Genomic DNA, 26,954 nt, shown 5'->3' with positions numbered 1-26,954 from the left:
AAACTTGTTCTCGCAGTGTAACTGAAGTTCTCTATCGTAGCAAAATATTCCGTAAAGATCTTGATAACCTAGACTTTGTTAACCAAGTATCCCTGGAAAGTAACGTAAAGCATCAAAGATGAATTATAATGTCGCTTGTAACATGTTCACTATCATTGAACAGAATTCTCAGTGAATGTTTCAACAGTCGTAATCAATTCATACAAATAAAAAGAAGTCACGACGTGAATGGGCCCGAGAGGATTCTCGAATTGTGTAGACTGTTGTTGTAAAATCCAGTCACGCAACATCATCTTCATAATTTATTTCATTCACGAACCTGAACTGACAGTCACATTATTATAAGTGAGATAATTGTAGTTGTGTCCGTACATTTTAGAGGTGGAGATTTGACTAGAGAGTCAGAATTACAAATACTCTCTCTTCGCGGTCAGCTGACGTGAAAATTGTGTTGTGCATGCTGGTAGTGTGCTCAGAATCGGAAGCTTCATTGTCTGATACCTCAAGCCTGGAGACAGAATCGCTTAAGTCACCAACACTATTTGTGAATCTGTTGTAGAATCGTTCAGGACGTTTGAACACTGTGGAGTCTGTGAATGAGAGTGTAGTCTATCATTCGTTGGAATAAATGAAGTGTTAACGCCTTCGGATCCAACGAAGGTTTTAATTCTCTCCACCGACGTACTAGGGGCCTACCATATTTAATGCAGGTGACGTTAATGTACCAGTAGTCGAAATTATTCTAGGGAAGCCTGCTTTCCTTTCCCCTGGGTTACAACTACAAACTTTTGACATATCTTGCAGTTAAGTTACTAAATGTTAGTTGCTTTCTCTAAGTCAAAATATATACATATTAGAAACCAAATATTCTTTAAATCTACTTAATAGAATTGTTAGTAATATATCTTTATTTATTTATTTATTTATTTATTTATTTATTTATTTATTTACTTATACTTGGTTGTTGGCATTACCTGCATCTCTTGCCTTTAGCTCACAAGGTTTGAAGGATGACGTGCCTCAGTGATCACACTATGCGGGGGAATAGGAAAGAAAGGAAAATCTTGAGACTTCTATATTAGTAATCCTCCAGGGGTTGCCTAGTACGAGTCACGGAAACCTAGGAAAACCTCACTCAGGAAGGCTAGCTTTTCAAGGTTATTTTTTCCAGTGAATGTCTCCACTGGAAGTATATTTTCCATTATATATATATACTAACTATTAAAAGTTAAAATTATATTAATACACTTATGTTACCGTTTATGATACTTGAGTTCTGGAATTAACTTGTAGTCAGGATAAACAATGAATAAAAACTGAAATATTACAAATTTCACTTTGAGAAAGCACGGACTAGAGACAAACTAAAATATAATATTACTTGAGTCATATCTTTGTTAATGCGAACAATGACAACTTTCACCAACATCTTGCTTAGGGTTGAGTGGTTTTCCTGGGACTTTCCTTGCTTAGGTTTGGTTCTGTGGTTTTTTGATTACTTATATTATTCTAGAACTACACTATGCAGTGATTATCTTTTCGAAATTTCTTTTACTCATTCAATGTTACAAGGTCATTTTATGTATGTCATTTTAGGGATCATGTTATGGATGTTCTTCTGAAACTGACTGTGCTGTACTGGGCGAAGATGCCGTCAAATATCCTAGAAGAACATATGAAAAACTCTATCTCCATACTTCTCATAAAGTACCATTTTGTGATTCATCTGACGCTAACTATCAGGAGTGGCTAAAATTAAATGGCGAACATAATCGTGATGAAGGGAAAGAATCCACGCAAACAACAGAGAAGCCGAAAGGTATGTTTAACATTTTTTATAATATATATTCTGTAATGTTAGTAGAATGATTAGGTTATTTCTAGGACAGTTTTGTTTAGCGTGATTTAGCATTATGCTTTAACTAACACAATCGCGTAATTATTTTATCACAGTACCTTTCTATATGGGCACTTCTCCCATAAAAGCATTAAGCTTTGAACAGATTACTTAGGCATATATCTATCTTAATTTTATGGATGAACTATATAAAAGAATTCTCACTAAATGACATTTTAAGCGCATTTTTTTCATGGGAAAATGAATATTTAGAAAAATACGATTGATTGTCTCGAATTGAAGAGAGAAAATATAATGAAATTCAAAAGCTGTTACATAAATATATACACACAAAGGGTCTTGCATTCATTCTCAACTCGTTCTTAAAAATCAGTACATGACTTGCTTGCATTGAAATGCATCATATGAACTCCTGGATTCATTACACTCGTTCATACTCACATTCTCCTTAGTCAATTGTAGGAGAGAGATACGATGTTTCTTTCTCTCTCTCTTTATAAACTCACAGCTTCGCTCAGACAGAAAAAGTCACAGGCATGACGTCAAATGCCATGCGTTATTCTTCATTCTGATGATTTTTATATGTAGCTCATCGCAGATGCAAATTTTCCTATGGCTGCAATGTCAAGGATTTTCTTCGATTTTTTCTCTCACTCTTGTCATCTTTCTTGAATACGAGAGCTATTCAAATAGTAATTTTAAATATATGCTTTTACCTCGAATAATATTATTGTTAGATATAATCCAATGGTAAGTATGACGACTATTCAAAAAGTAATTTAATAATATATGGTCATATTTCGAAAATTATTATCAGGAATATATCCTTCAACACCGAAAAATGAGTTATGTCTGGCATGTATATTAGGGTGGGCCGAAAAAAATCGAATGTTGATGAATCGACTTCCGATAATGCGGTAAACTTGCCTCATGACCTCAAAACAACAACGTCTGCGAGATTTCAACGAAATCGGTTAATATCTTGTTCCTCAGAGTTGCCAAACATTTGAAAATTATTCAAAATACGTCTTTTTAATTTTTTTTTATTTCATAAAACTTTTACATTAAACAACTTCCGACAGCAATTAAATATTCACTTTTAATAGTCTTTAGCAACAGTAAATAATTTCAGCTATATCAATCAATATCTTTAGGTTCCTCAGAACTACCAAAAATGACAAAATGTCATCAAAATCCTACTTTCTTGAAAATCTTAATAATATTTTATTTATGCCCGTAAAACAAATTCTGATTTTTTTAAGATAAATTGCCAATTGTTCAGTTGGCAACACTGTACTTAGTAAAGAGTAAACTAGTTCGAACTGGTAATTGTTAGCGAGCGGTTGAGAAGAGTGTTGTACGTACAAATCAGAAACAATCAATACTTGGCCTTCAATGTGAGTTTAAAAGTTTTGTTTTTATTTTAGTTCAATTAAATATTAATTATTAAATCAACATTGAAATAAAACGTGTTGATCTGTTCCATTTTCTTTATTAATTGCAAGCCAAGGAATTTAGGTAAAAGGTTTTGTTATTTCAGTACAGTAAGAAATTAAAGTTAACGTCGAAATGGCCTCATGCAAGCCAATCGACAAAAACGAGTCCGTAACCTCTAGGCCAAAGTCAAGCTAAGTATTGCGGAGCGAAATGGAGTGTCCGACAATCGGACCTCTAAAGGACTTGAATCTTTGCCAACTTCCAACTATCCTCGATGTACTGCGATGTTGCTTAGAAGAGAGGTTCAACATTATAAATGTTGCAGGCAATAAGAAGGACCCAAGTTTTTCTGCTATTGCCGAAGCAGTTGCAGTAAAAGTTGAGGAATTGTACCAAGACTGTTCCATCCCATTTGCCAGTCACGACAGAGTTATCAAGATGATTAAAGGTTTCACGTGAAGTATCAGGCACTAACGAAGAACTACAAACGTGATAATGAGAAACCGCAATATGCCGCTAAACTGGATGAATTCATCAGGGAAGCTGGGGGAAAAGTTTTTGGCATAGCTGATTGCAAGTGCAAGGATTTCAAAAGCTGCACTTGTGATGAAATGAAAAAGGTTCCTCCACTTGAGCAACCCTTTCTTTTGGACCAGAGGACTGCGAGGAAAGTGAAGATTGGCTCCGTGGACAGGTATGAAACTAAAAGGATTCAGCGTAGAGAAGACAGAAGGAACCGTGATTCCATAAGGAAAGAGAGGGCTCTTCTAATGGAGGCAACCGATCAGCCGGACTTCGAATGTGAAACTATGCACATGCAGAAAGACGATTTAGATTCAGATTCAGATTCAGAGGGCAATGAATCTGTCTGAGGCACTAATAGTAAGCGAGAAAACTGACGACCAGCCCTTCTCTTCTGCCAGCACCGCCACAATTACCCGCACGAACAGTCCCACAATACAAAACATATCGTCATCGACATCACAAATGCGCTTACTTCTGGCGAAAACAGCTTTGACTAGCGACAGGTTCGGCGTTTCGGACCGTGCCACGGCAGCTATTGCCACAAGTGTTCTGAAAGATCTAACGCTCGTGAAACGAGGTGAAACAGTACTTGTAATCGATAAGAATAAGATTAGAAGAGAGAAGGTGAAAGTGAGAGGTTCGCTTCAAGCTGGAAACTACACCAAGGTGAAGTGTCTTTACTTTGACGGAAGGAAAAGACAAAACTATATACATTGAGAAAGAAGAGTCTAAGTCATATCGGAGGAGCAAGACTGAAGAGTACATTTCTCTTATCGAGGAGCCAGGATCGAAGTATATCGGCCACGTTACGCCCTCATCTGGCTCAGCTGATAGCACTTTCAGAAGCATAACTGCTTAGATGGCAGATATTGGGGACGATCTGGAACACCTTGTCGCCAAGGTTGTGATGCTACGGCTATCAACACAGGTTTGAAAGGTGGGATCATTCGCCGCCTGGAAGAGAAGCTTAACAGACCCCTTAAGTGGCTGATATGCCTTCTGCACCTAAACGAGCTTCCGTTGAGGCATTTGTTTGAGCACTTGGATGGTGCAACCAGAGGTCCACGATCCTATGGGGGTGAGATTGGTCAGCAACTGGAGGGATGTCGGAGCCTGGGAGTAACGACCTTCGAAACAATAGATTGCGAGCTACCTAACGTGAATGCGAATGACCTTAGCTCTGACCAATAGTACCTGCTAGAAATTTCTCAAGCAGTGAAATCCGGAGTTTGCAGTGAAGATTTGTCCAGGCGTTTTCCAGGGCACCTGGCACACTCCCGATGGCTTACGACAGGGAGCCGGATTCTCCGTTTATACATAGCAACAGAGAATCCAACAACTCAGTTGAAGACATTGGAAGAGTTCGTCATGAAGTGCTACGTACGCGGATGGTTCACAATCAAGTGCAATCATTCAATCAAAGACAGGACCCGTAATCTCTGGAACATCATTCAGACCAGTAGATATTTGCCAATGAACCTGAAGAATGTAGTGGATAAGATCATCTCCCGAAACGCGTTCTTTGCTCATCCGGAAAACATTATCCTCTCCATGGTGACCTACAATAGAGCGCACATTCGAGAGTTGGGTCTCAGAAGAATTCTGAAAGCAAGGGAGCAAGAGGAGAATGTCATCAGAGTGTTTGCAGTTCATAAAATCAATTATGATGGAACAGATTATGTGGATATTATTGACTGGATGAACTGCAAATTTACCTCGCCTCCAGTCATGTAGAATGTGGAGACTCATTAAGTCATTGATGAGTCATTTATCAAGTCATTGATCCAAAATAAGGAAACAGTTGTGGACTGGGAATTTTCAGCCTTTCAATGCCACACCCAGGCTGTTGAGCTTTGTGTGAAGGTGGTCACAGAAGCTTCCCAAATGGTATGTGGTTTCCAGAGAAGGGACGGATTCATTCCTGCAAAACTGGCTAGTCAGGCGGCAATTCCGAAGTTTGATCACAAATCTGACTACAGTGCAAACTAAAAACTAATGAACAATGAACGTTAAGAACTGAATAGTCAGGTAAGTGGGTTTTGGTGATGTTTTTGGGAGGGGGGCAGCTCTGAGGAACCTAAAGATATTCATTGACGTAGCTGAATTGTTTTACTGTTGCTAAAGACTATTAAAAGTGAATTTTAATTGCTGTCGGAAGTTGTTTAATGTAAAACTTTTAAGAAATAAAAAATTAAAAAATAACATGTCTCGATTAATTTTCAAATTTTTGGCAGCTCTGAGGAACCTCAAGATATTAACCGATTTTGTTGAAATCTCGCAGACGTTGTTTTAGGTCATGAGGCACTATCGGAAGTCGATTCATCAACTTTCGATCTTTTTCGGCCCACCCTAATATATATATGAGGACTGTTCATAATCGGATATTAAATTACATGCTTAGAAGTTGAAAACTAATTATCGAGGACACTATCTAATGAGATCAATTTACTGGTGTTTATACAAAGGTAATGAAATCTGTGACTTACGTCGCTTTCAATGGAAAAAATGACTTCTTGGACTCTGTCTATACAAATAGAAAATCTTTATTTAAAATTTTTATATATTTTTTTTTATCTAATAACAACCTTTATAAGAAATAGAATAGAGAAATACAACCTCATAAAAGTTCCAAATATTGAATTTAAAACTAACATAATTTAATCTAAAACATGTCTGATTTCTGATTCTTAAGATCATAAGGAAAGTTGTTTTTACGAATTAAAATAGCATATCAAAATATATTATTAGCTACTGTCTCTGCGAGATTTAGTACGACCTATATAATAGTTCTTTCAATTATAGATACATTCTTTCTCTTACTGCAATTAATTACATATATTGGTCTATTTTTAATGAACGCATCAGGATTTTTGAAAACTTCTGTATTTCCATTAGGTATTCTCTTAAATTTAGTGTAATATTCATGCATCTTAAATAATCATTATTAGCAATATCTAAATTTTTAGTTTCTTTTGGAAACACCACCTGACTGCTGTGGCTCAGATAAATATTTTTAACTTTTCAAGGATCAAATTTACTAGAATCTGCAGTTTACTTATTGTTTTTATCACTTTGGAAAGTTACAAATACAAACCAGGGATATCAGATTGTCTAGAATTAAATTGAGTAGTTACATCACATTGTAAGAAAGAACCATATACGTAGTTTACTACACATTGCTATGTGTGAAAGGAAAACAATTTTATTTTCTTTAAGAATATTTAACTTGCTTTCATAATTGGGTTCATACTCTACAATTGACATTCTTATCTCCATACTCTACATTGTTATTTTACCACCATGGGCGGCTGTTGCACCTGCTTCTGTCCATTTATATAACACATCACTATTATTACCAGCCTTTATAAATGTTATTCTTAATCCGCGATTCCATTAACCTCTTTGTAATGACTTACGAAGGCTGGGATTAATCTCGGGGAATATTAAACTGTAAAATCCTTTCTCAATCCTAGTTTCAAAACCTACTAGTTATAAGTATTCAATTTTAGTTTAGAAATCTTTAAAGTTCCGATAGTTGTAGATGTTATTCCAGGAAAATCAATCCTATCTATTATTACTCCATGTTTTCGGATTTCTATGCTAGAGAAGGAGAATGTGAAGAAATTATCTACTAGTTTTATTTTATCGTTAACCAGTGTGCGAATTGAAAAATTTTCCCAGGGGGGGATGAATTTCACCCATATGCGCACCCAGTCTTCCCCCCATATATATATATATATATATATATATATATATATATATATATATATATACACACTAACAAGTACAAAACAGTTGAGATGTGAGATCTTTCATAAATTTTCACTCAAGTAATATTTAGGTTAGCTACGCAAAGTAGACCTACTTATCTTTATGTCCACTTAAAAATACTCCAGAGGGGGAAAAAGTTATCCCTGCCAGGGATGAAATTTTTCTTCTCCAGGGTGGGAAAGATTTTTGTCAGGGGGGAAATCCCTGGCATCTCCCCCGCCAATTCGCACCCTGTCGTTAACTATAAATGTTTCTCCCTCTTGAGCACCTACAACTTCAAATTTCATAAAACAGTCTGCTCTGTGAAGATGAATAAATCCATCTCCATCAAAGTTAAATTCAATATCTTTGTTAGCTTCGTTCAATTTATTATGTGTTCTTCATTTCCTGTAAAACTTTGCTACTCGTACCTCTTAATATTCAACATAGTATTTATTATAAAGTAAATGTTGAAGACATACTAAAACTTATACAGATGTCTTAAAACGCGACGTACATAACATAGGTGAAAACAATCTTTCAACCCCCATCCTAAGCTAACTTTACTGTTCTTATCAGTACCAACCCCAAAAGCTACAAATCCTTCTCCAATTGTTGCGTTTCTACTAAATACTCTTTTCCGTGCTGGATTTTCTACTTCTTTATCTGCAATATATCGCGAAGCTCTATCTGTTATTTCTATAGTATAAGTCATATTCTTTACAAACTTCATCAAATGGGTTAATAATAATTGGATAAAATTAGTTACTACCCCAAGTGACTTGAAGTTTAGAAAGACAAATGTAAGTTATTAAACTTATGACATGAAGGTAATAACTATTTAGTGAATAGAGATAAGTTGCAACGATATGTTTCTGATGAAAACCTACCCCGAACTATCCCATATATCCTCTTCCTCTTAAGGAATTTGGAACTGAATTGAAGATGGCAGACTTGAAAATGCCCGCCACGATGGTATTTACAGTAACACACGCAATTCTATCTCAATTAACTCTAGATAAGATATGATGCTACTCCGTTTAGCCTTTCTGAGCGTACCAATTATATTTGGTTTGTATAGTGTACTGTAAAACCAATGAAAACTTGAGCATTACGCAAGTCAGCTATTTTTCTGATGAATTACATTGATCTGACATTGAACTAATTTTGAATTTTAGGGTGGTCAAAAATTAAGGGGCACCGTATATATATATATATATATATATATATATATATATATATATATATATATATATATATATATATATGAGATGTGATTCGAAAATTTGAAGATAAGTTGTCAATATCTACCACTGCCTAATAGAAGGTGAAGCCTGTTCTGTGCATAAAACGTTCTCCAAAATTACCGCAATATCATTGGTTTGCAGAGGGACTGCTTGTCAAGAGAATACTTACGTTCTCTGCTTCAAAATTCTGAGAAATTTCGTAAATTGAGAAAACAGAGCTTGTATATGTGAAATTTTATTAAACACGGAAGAAAGATTCTATGTTTCAACTAATGAAAACAGCTCTCATGCATAAATGTTTAACGGGTGAAATGTTCTTACGAGGAGAACATATTCAAATGTGACCAGTAATCAATGACTGCCACCCTGCCGAATTTTGACTTCAAAAAACAATGCAACATTGTAAAATATCAAGATATAATATCCTCTGTCTGTTAACTTAAAATTAACAATGAGTGTGAATTGAATATACGTTTCTACGGGATTCGATAAAGTTTTACTGAAGATTTGAAATATGTTCGCGATTTGTAATATGTTCGAAAGTGTGTGATATATTTGCGAAATTAAGTCTGTAATTGTGATCAGACAAGCAGAAGAAACCCAAAACCTGCTGAATGAGGCCGGAACTGACCATACTTTCGTAAGCAGAGTAGTTAAGGGCGACAAATTGGGTTTACGTGTACGACATAAAAACTAAGGGATAATCATCGCAGTGAAAAGGTCCAAATTAACAACGAAAGTAGAAAGGATGACGACGTCGAATGAATGTCGAGAGAATATTGGTTTCTCTTTATCGATTCTACGGGTATCATGTATCACGAATTTGTTCCCCAAGGGACCGGAGAGACAACTAGAAATATTATGACAGTTTAATTTTTCAGTGTTTATGCGAAAATACGGAAGGAAAGTCTAAACTCCGGAGACACTCGAATAGCTCATTAGCCGTGACAACGCACTGAGTCATGGACTGTTCTAAATCATGGAAGTCGTGACTACGTTTCATATTCCTGTGGTTCCGTAAGTCCATATTCTGCTTATATAATGCCTTCCGGCTGTTATCTGTTTAATTTAAGCCTTCCAAGCAAGAGAAAAGTTTTGTCCTTAATGGACACATCCAGCGAAATATGGAAAGGATTCTTGAGACCAATAAGGAATGAGACTTCAAAGAACGGTTCCAAAAGTGGAATTAATTGTTGAAATCGATGTATTCAGTCAGAAAGAAACTATTTTGAAATAGATCTTGCACAATATTTTGTCAGGAATATCATTTTTAAACTACAACTTCAATTGTAAAACTTTGTAATAACACTACTTAAGTATATATACAAAGTGCATTTTTATTCAGAGCTGTCCTGTAAGTTTTAAATTATGTACCAAGAAAATATCGATAGGGTAAAACACAACATTTAAATTTTACGGCCACAGTTCGATGAACCTTATTTTAGTTACCACAACAACTTAAACTATTTCTTGTTTCGTTAATACACTGTATTTACTTCGTATTTATAATTTTTTTCGCTGTAATTGTTATATATAGCTATCGAAGATGCGTCCTGTCTTATTGTATGTTTAACAGCATAAATGTACCAGTATCGACAGAAAAAAGTTATGTTAGGTACCGAATTATTGTTCTTAACACCAAAATTATCAAACATTGACATCTATTTACTGTAAATATAATAGAGCTTATAATATATTCATACTCCTTTTTCACTTGTATTTATTATATTTGCTTCTTAGTTCATATTATTATTCACATTTAAAATTACTCTACATTATATCATTCACGTGAAAGCACATCATTAAATAAAAATTTCAAATTTTAAAGAGACTGGTTCATTATTATTTTCTCTATTATTTCAAGTATTACATTAATTCTATATACGAGCCAATTCAAAATATATATGAAACTCAAAAGAAAAGTAATATTCATCAGAGCTCGCACTCTTATTCGGGCGAATAAAGAAAAAATAACCTCAAAAATAACATTACGATGTAATTAGTGTTGTATGCGCTTTTTTTAAATTTCTCTTAACGCACTTGTGGCTGTATGCTGTTTGCTGCCGAATAAATATTTAAACATTAAAAAAAAACCTCACAAATAATTTAATATTAATTATTAACATAAATCAACATAAATTAAGATATTTCAAACAAAATTAACATTGCAGTTACTATTAATATTAAAGTTGATCATTTTGCATTTCAGCGCATGCTCATGCGTCAATATGTGTAAGGTGCCTAATCCTTCCTTACTGTTGAAAAATTCATCTGTAGAAATTTGTTTGAATCACAATTATTTGCATTCATCAGAAGGGATACTATGAATTCTAAGTCTAGATAATACATTTTAAGGTACCAAGTTTTTAACAATCAAGAAGGTAAATTATTGGCACGGTTTTAACCCGTTTCACTTCAGCCATATTTAACATCAAGTATTGTTACTAAATAGTTGAATCAGGTCAGATTGCACAGCGCATTCTTTTCTAGAATTTCGCATATTCTTGAATTCGTTGTTTCCGTTTATTACATATTGGATATTTCTGTTACCTCTAAAATTATTACGGACTCAATAATTACGTGAAGAGTTAAACCTATTGTACCGACTAATTCTAAAATTTGAATTGTTACCCTGGCTATTAATACTAGATTCAATTGTATTAATATTGTCACTAGTACATTGTTGCTTCTCACATAACTACTATCCTCTTTCTTGTTTCGTACCAGTAAGTCGTTAGATTCGATTCTGTTTGCATTATCATGTATTATCATTTGTTTTCCCGAGTTCTGGATAACGACAAATTGATAACTAAAACTATTGCACTGTTAAGATACAACAATGTGTTATAATTTAAAGGGGAAAATTTTTGTATTGAAGGAATTATACGAGATTCCGATTGATAAGGATTCAATAACACAGGACTTGAAATAAAAACCATTTGCATGTTGTTTTCGTTTTGATAGGACAATTTTATAGTTCTTGACCCGCTGATTCCGAAAATGAAGTCCGTTTTTTCTCATCTCCCTAGGTTTTTGCGCAAATTGACTTAAAAACCAAATGCAATACCACAAAATGTCTATGTATATATTATATGTGGGAACAGAAATACGAAGGAACTATACAGATGTCTCTACCGAAATGTAAACCTGAATGACTATAAATACATTCATCTACAAAAATATTTTCATCTATAAAACACTACATCTGATGAATGTGTAAAACATACAAATAATTTTCAGTTGTTTTTCAAATGCTTTTTCTGTAAGTTTTGTTGAGTTTCTTATACTTTTCTTCCGCTGTTTGTCTGTTTATGCTCCACCAATAGTCCGCGTCATGCTAACACTCTATTTACTCCGGTATCTATGCTCCATATCTCAAATATCCTAGTAAAGTCTCTTAGCTTGCTTCTCACTTACTTGGTCTAGATTTTTGGAGTGTAATCCAGATTTCAATGTAAGACATGTATCTTAATAGTCGTGTCGCACCTAAGTTCTTGAAATATCAACAATATAGTTTCTACAATGTTCTTACAATCTGGACTTTTGTAGTTACCGGAAAAATTCTGTTACACTTTTGAATGCCACCCAGCCGTCCCTCTCAGCTGAATTCATTGTTGCTTTAAAATCTCTGTTTTCCATAAAGTTTTGTATATCGGGCCGATAAATATACCTTCTTTCACTTTTCCACAGGACAAGGATGGAAAATTTTATATATAAACTTGAAACATTGTCTCTGTTTGTCAAGTGCTTTCACAAATTGTTTAATGGTTTCCATTTTAATGTTAAGATGTGGAAAATAATATTTTGTGCTAACGAACTAAACGTCGACGTGCAATATTTTTATATCCTGGGTTTCAAAGTACCCACAATGGTCATTCCCTTCTTACCCAATGCTCCTTTCTTGCCCTACTATGCCACTCGCAAATAAAACATGGCATCTTCGTATATTCAGATTGCTGTCCTAGTAACATGCCCAAAATCTTGAAATCACCACACACTTCCCACCCAAGTTCTTGATATTTAATTTTCTCTAAAATTAATTTCTTTCTTTTATTGAAATCTAATGGGCAATAGGTACAGATGGGAACTTATTTTCATTGTGTAAAAGGACACATTTTAAACTTGTTTTGCTAGAATGAACAAACAGTCTCTAACTAGTGGAAAGTAAAGGAAAACTTAACTTATTAGGTAAATCCGACACATCGCAACAGTACACAAGAGGTTCTTTAAAAAAAGAAGGTTGAAAATTGTCTTTCTCTCTCTGAACCGGGCAAATGTCGTTCCAGATGCCAGAAGGTTTCTTTTGGCGAAACCTAGAACTAAGACCTACTGCTGACTCCTTTGACAGATTTAATTTCGGAACCAAATCAATAACATCATTTTATGAAGAACTATAGGCTGAGATGAGCCATTAGGGATTCAAAGTTTTCATCTTCTATGTCACTTTTCTGGCTTGGCGAACTAGAATCACTAACACACTATAGTAGTGATGAAGGTTTTGAGCTAGGAATGTATAGACCATGATCCAGACGCCGTATAGCTAATTAAATATGTGGGTAAACTACTTTTTTCTTATCTCTAGCATTGAGGTCAACTGTTTCACAACAGCAGAAATAACAATCGTCAAAAGCATGATTCTTCGGTCTCTACAAATCATAGGAACTGCAAACAGCATAGACACATGTTTTCCTTATTCCAGTTTCTCAAGGATTCAACAAAAGAACGGCGTATTTATGTGGAGCCTATGGTTTTGATAGATCACCAAGTTTTATATGAAAATAACCATAATATGGTTTTTAAAAAATTCCGAAGAGTATTGGCGTTGGCTCTTGGGAACAAATTCACCTCAAATATAACAAAACACATTCAGGTTATATTTACAACCACGACGTGCTATTTCTTGTTTGTCTACAGCACAGGAGTACAGGATCACAGAAGAAGCAAATCCAACTAAAATCCTAATGATATGCAAGTTGATTTGTTCATATATAAACTGAAAAAACTCAATCTATGATATACAAAAGAATTTATACCGGAGATTGTCTGGGATATTATTATGCGTGTTATGCAATTTAATTTATAAATTAAATAAATGTCAACTATATGGACTAAATTGATAACTAATTCTCTTTCCTCATACCTACATTAGTTGCATAATTGCTTACAGACACAGTGCTGTTATCTACGGAGGGCTTGATGAACCACAGAGCAAAGGGCTACTGTTAGGTTCCATCGTAATTAGTGAATTGCTAATAATTCTAGGGCGATAGGAAAGAAACTAATACCAGATTCTGAATGAGCGAACTCAAAAACATGTAATCCACGTCAAATTTTCAAAACAACAATACCCATGCGGACCAGTGTAATTTCAGATCATTCTATACTGTTATCGCTAAGCCGGTAAGACATTTATCCACTTTAGAATCAAAATACTAATTCCTTATCTGTGTATCTCGATTAGCTAGTATAAAATGATTTTCAAAATTGACTATTAATATCCTTTTGTAATCACCATGATTGTGTATTTTCTTTTGAATAGCTTTAAACCACACATGGCATGGTAGTAATAAAATATGTGGTAGGATTTTAAGATTACCTGAAGTTTGTACAACTCTCGAATCACATTATCTTCTGGCTTTTCGAGAGAGTTACTAGCTAGAATATCATCAGAATATGCACTGTATTAATCATTGATCTTGTGTCTCAAAATTTAAAATGTCTTGCTTATTTCGCCAGAATTTACGTGAGTACGTACATCTCGCTTTATATAATCGTCATTATTCTCTAGCGGTATTATTTCTTCACCCTCACTCTGAGAAATTGAATCCATGCCGGTGTAGTAACCTAGTGTATGCCTAGACTCTTCACAAAAGCATGTTTCAATTGTACTACGTAGGTGTCAGCTACGTTCACAACAAAATTAGGGTTGCTATCCACTGATTGCAATTTTTCATTCAGGGTTTTGAATTCCTTTTTGAAGGTTCTGAATTTGATTTCAGTGATTGTCGACTTGAGTTTCCACTGCTATAATTTAACCTTTTACAACTTCAAACTGGGGTGGATTTGATCCATGTTAGCATCAATTTCTTGCAGCTTCAAATTTATCATCTGCTCCACTTTGGTATCAGTTACTTCTTTATTATTATTATTTAAACTTTGTGTCACTTGTTCCAGTCTTGTGTCTGTTGTATCCCACTTAGCACTTAACTACTGTGCCATAGAATCCATATGCTTTCCAAGTTGTCGTATTAGATCAATCACACTCTTTATATTCTCAGTTGCTGATGTATTATGCTCACCAACTCTATCGTTGCTATGTTCTTCTCTCTGAATATTAATTTTAGATTTACTGTAGATGTCTTTTTTTTGTTTGGTGCTTCGCGATAGCTACCAAATATACCAGGCAATTATACTTGAGCCCCTAACTAATCCTAGCGGCACCTGGGTGCAAACCACCAAAATTTTATTTAACACAACATTAGACTGTATTTATCCAGTACTTATAATTTCTTTCCTCTATTTTTTATACACATCTATCGAAGATGATGATCTGGAATATTCCATCTTTTTAGCACAAAAATATTATCTTAGGTACCAGACTATTATCGTTAACAAACACAATTAAAACACATTGACATCTATCTACTGTAAATGTAAACATTGTTTCCGTAACATTATATCACAATCTTCTTCAATTTTGCAGGTATAGCCAATTAACATAAAGATAATTCTTTACTGAATAAGTAGCTCCGGCATCAACTGGGTTAACCTGTAAAAGGAAAATATATTAAAGCAAGTGAAGAATTGGTATAATGATGTTTAATATCTATCTATCCATCTATCTATCTATCTATCTATCTATCTATCTATCTATCTATATATATATATATATATATATATATATATATATATATATATATATATATATATATATCGCTTATAACGAACTATGATAAGGTGTAATTTTATTTGATAGAATAAGAATTATGATGAATCGTAAAGAAATAATATATATAATAGAATCTACTATAATAATAAAAATGACAATGTTGGAAATAAAAGTAAAAGATACTTACCTGTGGTGAAAAGGAATGCCTGGTGATGCATGGAATTGTTTAATCTCGATGAAACTGAAAAGAAATATGAAATATTAGTAGACACAAAATAATAAGTAACCTAAACCTAGAACACCTATAAGAATCTTTATGCTAAAACTAACTATTGCTAAAGATACACTCTGCCTATGACACTACAGAAATGAATAATTAACAGATAATAACTAAACAAGGTATACTTACCTCATAATAACTAAACAAGTTATAGTTATCTCAGTTGCCAAACATTGTAATTTATGGAAGGATTTTTCTGTTATAAGCAATACGATACAGACGTGACTCCGTGTTTGATGTTATTGATTTAAATGTACTGTATTTCATGGGATTTGAATTTAATTTTGTTTTAAATTCTCCATGTACAACAATAATATAAGGTTTTATAAATTGCAAAATAATAATAATAAAACAAAAGATACACATTATCCTTGCAAGGGTATTGCTTGATATACTTTGCTTTAGCACAAAAATTAAAGCTTGCCAACTTAACAAACATTGGTGCTTTTTTTTAGATGTTACTACCTCAGGTTATTAATATCAACCCCACGTAGTGAACAAAAACACAAATTATTGTTCAGTGCCGTAAACTAAGAACTCTAGGTATACTAATATCAGAAAAAACAAAATTTAAAACTTCAACGATAATAACGAAAGTGACATCAGTGTTAAATATTATAATCATTGTATCAGTTATTTTAAATAAGTTATTATAGTAAAAAATTTACAAAGGATTGAAAAATGGACAAATTTTTAAAGCTTTTCTTTCCGAAAGGTACTTAGGTAGATACCCCATCCAACTATTTGTATGTGAACCGTTTTTAAGAGACATAAAGATAATAGTTCTTGTTTATAGCTATTTGATACCCCAAACCGTTCCTATATAATAAACATCACATCAGCATCTTAGTAAACCTATTAACGCTTTTACATGGATTCTAGTCAAAACAGACAAAATGTTAACCTTTATTGTTTTTTTTTACAAAAGCCAAAACAATAAATTGTATGACTAAAATATATGAGCTTTGAGGTGTGAACATCCTATTGTAATATTAGCAACCCCATACGTTTTTCTATCTACTTCGTTCCTTCCCTTCTAGAAAAATATAAAATAACACTTAAATGTGTACTTAATTACAACAAATGAATGGTTTATAAACAAATTTTCATTTCTTTAATTTTAAATGATCACGAAAATAGATATTTTATTATGACAATTGCAATTATCACTCTCGTTCTTTATATCGATTTTTGCCAAAAAAAAAAAAATCTTTCTTTGGTGGTACCTCATGTCAAGACATTGATGTACTGTTTGTATTTCATATTTCTTCTCTAAGGAATTTGGTCTAGGCGTCAATCAACCAGTCTTGTTCATATATATGCATTCGTTTGCACCTGCTTTCGAGATGTTTGTGTATACACCGTGGGCTATTCGTAGGATAGTACACACAGTTCATTAGTGTCAAAATACTATTATACTTAAAACTGGCACCATGAAAGCAAGTAATTAAATCTTTAAACTCATCGTTTATTTCAAACGTCTGTAAGAACTACTTAAAACATTCCCCACAACTATCTCAATCGCATTCACTTAAGACGTGAAGAATCTTAAAATATACGTTTTCATGTTGCACGTACCAAAAAGCGATGGCTGACTTTCCATTTTGCGAGAGGCTTTCTATGCAGAGTTTCTAAATTTTTATGCTCAGCTCCTAATTCATTTATTTCATTGATCTACTATGTTTCGTCATACATTGGCCTTATCCTCTATCTTCTTCAAACTTATCAAACATTCTTCTAATTGATAGCTATGTTGTAGGTAACATGTTAAATTAGTCTCATTACCTTACCTAATTCGCCCATGTCATTTGCCAATATCGATTCAGTATCTATTTTGATTGCACAATTGGTAATACATTATTATCTCTAGTGAGCTATATTTTTTCTGGCAATACCTTAATATCGTCTCTACATAACTTATGTGGTTTCTGGTAGACAAAGATGATATATGTTTTCCACTGGCCTGTTTTATACTAGCATAACATTATTCGAAAAGTTCATCATAGACCGAAACAAATGAAAATGTGATTGACCATTCTTCGGTATATGATCGGTGCACTGAAACATTCCAGCTAAATTCTCTCAATGTCTGACAATTAATTAAATAAATGTGCGATCTTTCGTTGTCAGCTTGGTATATTTAACCACTCCGTCCGTTTTCTGCAATTGCTGAATCCACACGCATTAATTATAGAGTGTACAGTTTGAGGATATCGTCCTGACTATGACGCACGATGTTCTTCAATCTTCCCAAATACATAGTTCGCCAAAATCTTCTGGGCATAAGGGTTGTCTCTAACACAGTTGGTAAAGTACCCCTAGCATTGATCACAATCTTTCTCGCACGTTGTGTCCGTAGCCTATCCAGTTTTCATCACGCATGATCAACCGACTCAGAAATGGATTGGTTTCCTTACGTTTTACTAGAGATTCGTAAATAGAAATTAGATCGAATAATTATTTCTGAGTTAGGTCATACAGCACTCAAAGGTCGGACATCTATTTCCACTCATTAATCCTCCTCACACATTTTTAACAGACCAACCATTCCCAGTTTTGGGAGGTAACATCAAACCAGTGATCCTTTAAATCAATTGCAAGCGCTTTATCCTTGAGCCACACTTATATCTCAATGTTGATTAGCTAATGTGTTAAAATCTTATGGCTACCAATGATATGTAGCGTGACATATGTAAGTCAACTTATAGGGAACTGACATCAAATCATGATCCTTTATGCCAAAGTCAGGTGCTGTATCACTGACCCATCGTACCCAAAGATGATTCTCTATCAATATTTTCAAAATAATAATGATCTGGTATCAAATCAAAGACATCATACTTAGGCCATTTTTTCTGATTATCCATATTTAATTTAGTTTATGTTATTATAGGTTACCTATAAGTAAAACAAATATTGGGAAAAATAGATATATGACAAAACAGTAATGACTATTGTACCATTCTAAACACACTAATTTTTACCTACGATACAAGTTCGATCACAGCAGTTTAACAATAAAATAAACGATGACAGTGGTCAGTATGACCAATGTGAGAAAGGCTATGTCCAAATTTGGGATAAATTGTGACCTAGACTCGTACATACTTAAGAGGACACGTCAACTACAGTTAGCAAATACTTATAATCTTCATTTATTATCGAGATATTATTTAGTGTTCCGCTATCCGTTTTAACCATCTTGCCATAGATCATCATTACACTTCGTTACAACGCTTACTCTTGCAAAGTTCATTCTAGGTACTTTTGTATTTCTTTGATTATGTTTTTTTCAAATACTTTGAATTATTGTGCTCAACTGTTGTACAAAGAATATCTGTAATTCATCAAATACCACATAAGTTGAGTCTTTGTAATTATTTATTACATTTCCATTCTTTGCTTATTCTTTTAAGTGTCATCTTGTCTGTATGAGTAATCTTTGTACAATTAATACAATTCATTATTGTAATTTATTGAATAAGAAATCATGAAAGCAATCTTTCTATATGTATAACAACAAGTAATATATGTCCTTTGATAGCTGGTTGAAACGAAATGATATCATTCTTGTGAAAGTCAAAAGTATAGCCCTCAATTAGAGTATCACTTAGAAATATATGTAGATATGGTTTATAAAGATATTATTTCATGTACAGTATGTAATTATTATCTAGAAGTATGCAACTATTAGATAAATTAAATATTCTGAACACTAAATTTTTGGCATTTTTACTTGTCAATTTGCGCAGCAAATCTATTGTTTATTTCTGTATAATCAATATTTTTTTCATTAATACTCCAGAATCTTGTTTTTTATGAGACCTACGTATATCATCGTATTTAACAGTTTACCTAACGATTATTATATACTTAGTTTGCATTCTGTAAAGGTTCGCTTTAAAACACGATCCTGATATGTATAATACATTTGTGTTTCAGATTTCACAAAATCTTTATTCTTCACCTAATTATCTAAGGATGTGTATTTTTATCATATCTAGTTACACCATTACCGAATATATACTTTTATTACATAAAAACTATAATCACCAACCTTATTTTTTGCAAACACTGTTTTAAATATAATAATAGAGATTTTAATTTATGTAATATCAAGATTTATATTTTCCTTCGTCTCCTTCAAAGGGTTTTGACATTTCTTAGGGTAAGTGCTTCATATAGAAAAGTTAGATTGCACTTAAATGAGGATGGTCTAAGAGGTGTAGAAATATTTAATGCTTATTCATTTATTTATTACACACACTTAAAAACAAGTGAGTGAAAGATGAACAATAATATATAGTAAAGTACAAGCATAATATAATGGGAGAGCAAGAGAGACAGAATATGTAGAAAATAACACATATGTGCTGAGTTATGGCGAATGCAAAATTGGAGGGAACATAATGCACGATGCAGTAGGCAGAGAATTAGGTAGAGAGGAAATGTAGTGCTCTGAACGCCACATCACATAGGTTTGTTAGTGCTGGAATACGAAAGTTATCTTCTGTTTCTGGGGAGAATCAGGATCTGATGAAGACATAGAAAGCCCAAGTTAATAGCTAATTCCTGTGCATAAGATGAATATATGAAGGATGAAAACTGGTTGGCAGATACGAAAGATTTCGGAATCCACACATCATCACCTAGCTGCACATGATAGAGAGTAATAATGTGCTGTAGGTAAATGTCGACGTAAGTTGGTGGTGCTTCGTGATCTCGATCGTATCGTGGGGTATCGAGTAGCATGGGATGTTTTTGGTCAATGTGCTTGCAAACGTATCTATTAGGAAGCGGTTCGATATGACGGAATAAAGGTGAAAATTAATGAGCTCGTAAAGTAAACGTGTCGGATGCAGTAAGCTGATGCAATGTGCTAGGAGTAGAGCATGTCTTTCTAGGATATCCAATTTCTGGTAAAATTTTGGCGTTGCGGGTGTCCAGGCAGTGTGTCCATATTTTAATGTATTGCGCATAAAGGCCTTATATGTATAAGGTACAGTGAATGCTTTTAAGCCCCAGGTGGTAACAACTAAGCGCTTTATAGGTTGAACCGATTTTGCGCTTGGGGTATGATTTTGCTAACGTGTGTAGTCGACGCAAATTTGAAGTCAAATATAACACTAAGATAAGTAAGAATATTTGGTGCCAGGATAGATGTGCGATCCACCTGAAGGTATAATCTACTCGAATTTCTGTATACCCGTGAACGGCATCCACGGGGCAGGAAAACAATGTCCTGGGTTTCTGTAGCATTAATTCTTAACTGCCACATATTATACCAGTGATCGAATGCGTCAATTGCTCTTTGCATGTTTTTTTTTCTGATGGATTGCACTTTGAGAGCCGTCGTGAAAAAGAGCGTGTCGTCAGCAAATTGAAATATGTTTGTGTTATATGAAACAACAAAGTCAGCAACATGCAATAGATATAATAGAGAAGTCAGTGACGAAACTCGAAGGATGTCAGATTGCAGGAAGTTTGGTGAGAGAGTGTTCCGTTACTGGAGATATAGGCTAACTGCCCTAATAAGAAATAATGGATAAATCTCATATATGAAGATAGTAAAAGATAGTTATGGAGCTTGTATAGTAAACCAGAAGACATTGCTTGTCGAAATGTTTTACTAGATCAAAGCCTACCAGATAAAAAGCAAAACATGTGTTGTATTGATTCTAAACAGCCGTGAATAGTCGTAGTAATTGATCCATCGTATTAAAATGAGATCGGAAATCGGCTTGATTAATATAAACAGAGTGGTAAGAAACTATTTGAACAAACTTCAAGAGCTGATTCCTGACGCCGAAACCGAAAAAAAGTCATTTGGAACTTTGGTCAGTGAGGGATAGTTTCGGCGATATAAGGGCCGGAAAAGTGATAAAATGAACCTCAGAGGGCTGTAATTCAAACACAACGGAAAGTAGAGCGTGCGGTTAGAACATGACACTAGGAGTCATACCTCTTCAATTAAAAAATGTATGTTTCAAACCTCCTCAAGATGTGTTCGAGGGATTCTCCAAAGCAACGTATGGATTCCTCATAACCTGGCAAGTAATCCCTATGCTCCTTTGGAGACTCTCTACGATCATAATTATGTAAACATTTTTTTTAAATGTCACTTTAAGCCTAGAATAAAATATATTTTTTCCAAAATTGTTTCACGGGTACGCCATGGCCAAAATTAGCCCAAACAAGCCATATCGCACTTTTAAGGGAGCAAATGCTGAAAGAACTGTTATTGATGTAGCTTTAGCATATTTGTTAAGTGAATGAATGAGATATCACACAGGAAGTACCAAATTTACTGAGTTCGCATTTGATGGCCTGTGGCACCCCTACCCCCTAGTTTGGGATAGAGTGAAACTGTTGATATTTAACTAGTTATTTGGGAATGACAAGCTTGTCAGTTTAAAACAAACACGAAATTATGAATCCTTGAGATTGTGCGAATTTGACCCGAAAAAAAAATACTGAGAGACAGGAGCGTCTGTTGCGATTTTTCTTGGGGGCCATGACCTCCCTCTACATAAGAATTGTACGTATTATATTAGTATTTTAGGCAATTGATTGAAATATAGACCCTGTAAATCTTGTATTAAAGACAAAGGTTATAAAGTTCCTATGCCTGCATTTAAAGGCATAAAATCCCAATTGTCCACTGCAGAAGCAAATGATACTGGGCTTGTTACAAGAATTCGTTCGGCAGTTAAAGCTACAAATGGAATTCTGAAAGAAAAGTATCATTTATTGGATGAAATATTTGACAATGAAATGATAGCTAGTATTATAGAATTGCCAGTTGTCTACACAATAAATTCTCCATACGTGTAACACCAAATAGAAAGCACTCCGCAATCACCAGAATCATGAAATCTGCGAAAACGTCAATAAATGAAAACACCTTTGCAGCATGCGCGCCGACCCTTGTGAGTGCATCGCACCCACAGAACTTTTGGTTTGGAGCTAGGTATGAACCCATTTCTCTTGCTTTTAAGCCATCCATGTTACCGACTAGGGCAGTCACAACTTATCCTTATGGTACTGGTATATTGTATTTTATTAAAGCACAGCCCTTATGACAGCATTCATAGAAGATTTTAACTTAGAATAAATCGATCAAACACCGAGACTTCCCTGAAAAAATATAGGCTAACACGTCCCGCCATTGATATGCACCCACATAAATTTTGGAAAGTCGCGGCCGTTGCTTTGTAGCCTTCGTTAAACAGAAGAAATTACTAACAAGAGAACTTTCGCTTACATCTGTTAATTCATAGGATATTGAGGATTTTCCTCGAATGACCGAAAAATGTTTTATAGAATTGTTTTCAATATAATCAGGCAATGTGTTAAATGACTGAAATATTTAATAAATGAGGTAATATTAGTATGAAGTATATTAGAGACAACGACAAGATATTGAAAACGGCAGTACATTCAAGACATACGAAAAGCATGACATACATATGCTTCAGCGAAAACCTAATACAGTAGGTTACAAAAGTGTCACTAGGTATTGTTGACATTGTGCAAATGGATTGCGTACAGTTGGCTCTTGCTCCCATGTTGCAGCCATTATTTATTACCTAAGTTATGGAATATATTTGTCGAGGATCCCAGTATTAATGTATCTTGGGGATACATATACACCACCCACTTGTCGTCCCAAGATTCATCTGGCACCATTTCACTATACTTATCCACTTTCGCCCGTTCTGGACAGAAGCTAAGCATTCAGAAAAGGAGTCACTGAAAAAAAAACAGCAAAAATGTCTACCGGTGTGACGCAAAATTTGCAACACCATGCAAAATCACCCTATAAAATTTGATGCAAAAATGCATCACTAAGCTGTAACAACCACTCAAACTTAAAACAACTACTCAAACACACGTAAAAGTTTTTCTTCCATATGTTGTAGCCTTAATGGTTCTTGTCTGGTAAATTTGTAGTGTACAATATTCCCAATACGTTTGTTCTTTTAGAGCTTTTATAATCTTATTCATTGATATTTGACCTTTGGATATGTATCGAAAGGCTTTATCTAACACATTATAAAGCGTTTTTAGTAGCTTTATTTTGTAGTACTTGTATACCCACATAAATTTTATGTGGGTATAATAATTATATGTCATTTTCTACTCTTATATCATTAAAATCTTACAAGTATCTCACAATCCCTTATTGTTCTATCTACTTAGGCAAAATTGTCTCTCAACACGTAACAAACCCAAACTTGAGGGAAAGCTTAATACTCACATAACCATTACCTTCACAATTAACATGAATTGTTGGTTCATTATTCTTTAACATCTTTCTTACACTTATATACCGATTTTATTACGTAACTCAATAGATTAGTTATATAAAGATTAGTTGAGTGTAGATTAGATATGCTTATCGTTTAACATTAAGTCTCCAACATAATAATAAAAGTCGTAGTTATACCAATGTATTTAGCTAAGTAGATGTTCGTTGATGCAATCTCCAATTCCTTTTTAGGATAAAAAATATTTCATAAACAATATTTATGACTACTCCTATAAAACCTACTATACCAGGGGGGCTACAAGCGATGGTCTCTTCACTTTTTACAACATGCGGAGTGAAAATCCGCCCCTACTTTGGTACCAGTGTTCCCAACCAAGGTCCCTGTGTCTTACACCATTAATTAAATTTCCATTATAGATGCACCGGAAAAAGGCTTGACACGTGAGTAGTGGCAACGTCACTGCGAACTGTCAGATATTTTCTCTTGCTGGCTTCCTGTAAAACACATATATTCCACAAGTTGCTAATCGACTGCAACATAGATATAGTACCAAGTACGAAATTAGTTATTTCAGATGTGGTAGAGAGTTTTATGCCGTAAAATGATTGTAGCTCATCGGAGTTTAGGATAGTTAATTTTCTTGTATTAGTTTTCTTGCAAACTAGCTCCTTCGAATTTTTGTTAGACATCCAGTGATCAGAAAAAAACTCCTAACTTGTAATCATATAATCACTAAAATGAACACATATGGGTTTATTCTGTAACAAGTGTTTTAGCATCATTATTTTAATTAGAATTACGGTAACCACCTTACATTTTATTATTTCCTTTACTACTTTATTGGTGCCACAGACCACAATCGTCAAAAGTCTCCTATAAATTTTAAGCTCTTTAATATATGACGCTCCTTTCTTGTGTACCCTCAAATTTCGAAGAAATATTGTATTAATAGAATCAAAAGAATGTATTTTACTTTCGGTGATGTGAATTACTTTTATTTTAGGATACCTCACTAGAAAGTCCGGAAGTGAGCAGGGGTGGAGCTAGACACCCTCGAATGTGGTAGGAAGGGAACTTACTACTTAGGGAAAGGAACTTGCTAATTTACAATATAGCATTGAAGATGCGTTCGAACATTTATGCAACAAACCGAGGGTGATGGAAAGCATTCGAAACTCACGATTAGACGCTGCATAGGTGTGAGAAGACAGGAGTTTCAAATCTTCTCTAAGTACATTTATTGCTAGAACGTATGAAGTAGTAGTTTATAGTGCTGTTCTGTATAAGATACTATGTTACAAATACAGTACGTCATTGTGGGTCTTACTGTTGTTTCATTACATCACACGACTAGGTAGACTTGTTCTTATTTCTACCCTCTCTCTCTGGAAGTTTATATCTGGTATACTTTCCATTGGAACCTGAGATCACAGTAGCATGCTAAATGATCGTTGCATTGACTCTCGTTGTACATGTGTGTTCAATCGTGCCATGATTACAACCTTTTTCTGTATTGTTTCCATCTTGACTGCACCGTTTAATTAGAACTGAGGTACAGACATTCGGTATACCTAAATGACGTATGAAGAATCTGTGGCCCTGTTATGTAACATGCATTTAACACATCAAACAGATATGATTTCTATGTCTTTCTGATCTGCCTTCCTAGCTCCTCTCATTATTCCACTGGCAGATATAAAGTTTCTTGGCCCCCACATTCGAAGCTGTTTAGCTCCGCCCTTGTATGTTTCCAAACTATACGTCATATAACCATTTTCTTGTCTTGGTGCGGTTTCATTTTTTGTCATTACTTTTGAGACACACTATCTCTCTCTCTCTCCATATATATAGATATAGCTATAGATATAGATGGATAGATAGATAGATATACACGATCACATGGGTTATTTCATCACTTCGTACGCCTCACAAGACGTGCTTTTGGAAGTTCAGGTTAAAGCAGGTACTTGCCTCGCTACATGCATTCGGTCCGGATTTCCTCAAAATTGAACAGTTTTTCTTTACTCACGACTTTCACCATTAATGTGACTCTTTACCTTGGTTTGCAATTTGGGAACTAACCTCTATTTTCTAAGGGAGTGGTGTACACCCACTGCAGGGTCAGGTCAAACCCATGTGTACCTACAATCTAACCTACTATTCAAGGCGATGCTGATAGCAAGTCAGATACTCCCATGCTCTGCAAACATAGTGCCCGGCCTGTAAGGCGTATTCCTTAGATAAGCTGACATAACCTACCAAATCTCACTGTGTGCCCAAAACCAAGCAGAGTCCATGTCGATTCGGGAGCCCCTAGCATGCCGTTCGTTAACTGTCCACTTCTGTTCGCGTAGAGGTACCGCACGTCGAGATATTCTGGTATCTCATTTCGAAATCAACGGTAAGATTTAAACATATAAGTTTCATGCAAGCCTCTTATCCTAAACGGATTCCTCCTTTATAATGGGATCAGAAATTGTTACCAAGATACTTAATAGGTAATTTTCCCCACTCAGTGTTCAGTTCTCCTGCAGGTGTTACCTGACATTCCTCTCCCAGTAGGATCGTCCAAGCATACGAAACTTTTTCCAATTATGGTAGAGGTACACAGTACATTACTATAGCCTAAACCCTCTGTTAGATCACATTTTTATTTGGGAGTCGAAAATCTCTTCTGGCAGGCTTATCCAAGCAA

The 26,954-nt window shown here is 34.5% G+C and overlaps 1 protein-coding gene across 1 annotated transcript in view; it reads left to right on the top strand.

The window, feature by feature from the left end:
- The window catches only part of LOC145667498 (pancreatic triacylglycerol lipase-like), a 256,451-nt gene that overhangs the window by 186,047 nt on the left and 43,450 nt on the right, over window positions 1-26,954 (top strand). The window contains exon 9 of the mRNA XM_081734975.1: window positions 1,597-1,819. Coding sequence (XP_081591101.1) covers window positions 1,597-1,819 — 223 coding nt within the window. The remainder of the gene's footprint in view (window positions 1-1,596; window positions 1,820-26,954) is intronic.

The sequence above is a fragment of the Thermobia domestica genome, chromosome 13 (assembly GCF_964235325.1).
Source record: "Thermobia domestica chromosome 13, izTheDome1.hap1.1, whole genome shotgun sequence".
NCBI lineage: Eukaryota > Metazoa > Arthropoda > Insecta > Zygentoma > Lepismatidae > Thermobia > Thermobia domestica.
This window is presented reverse-complemented; position numbering and strand designations above follow the sequence as displayed.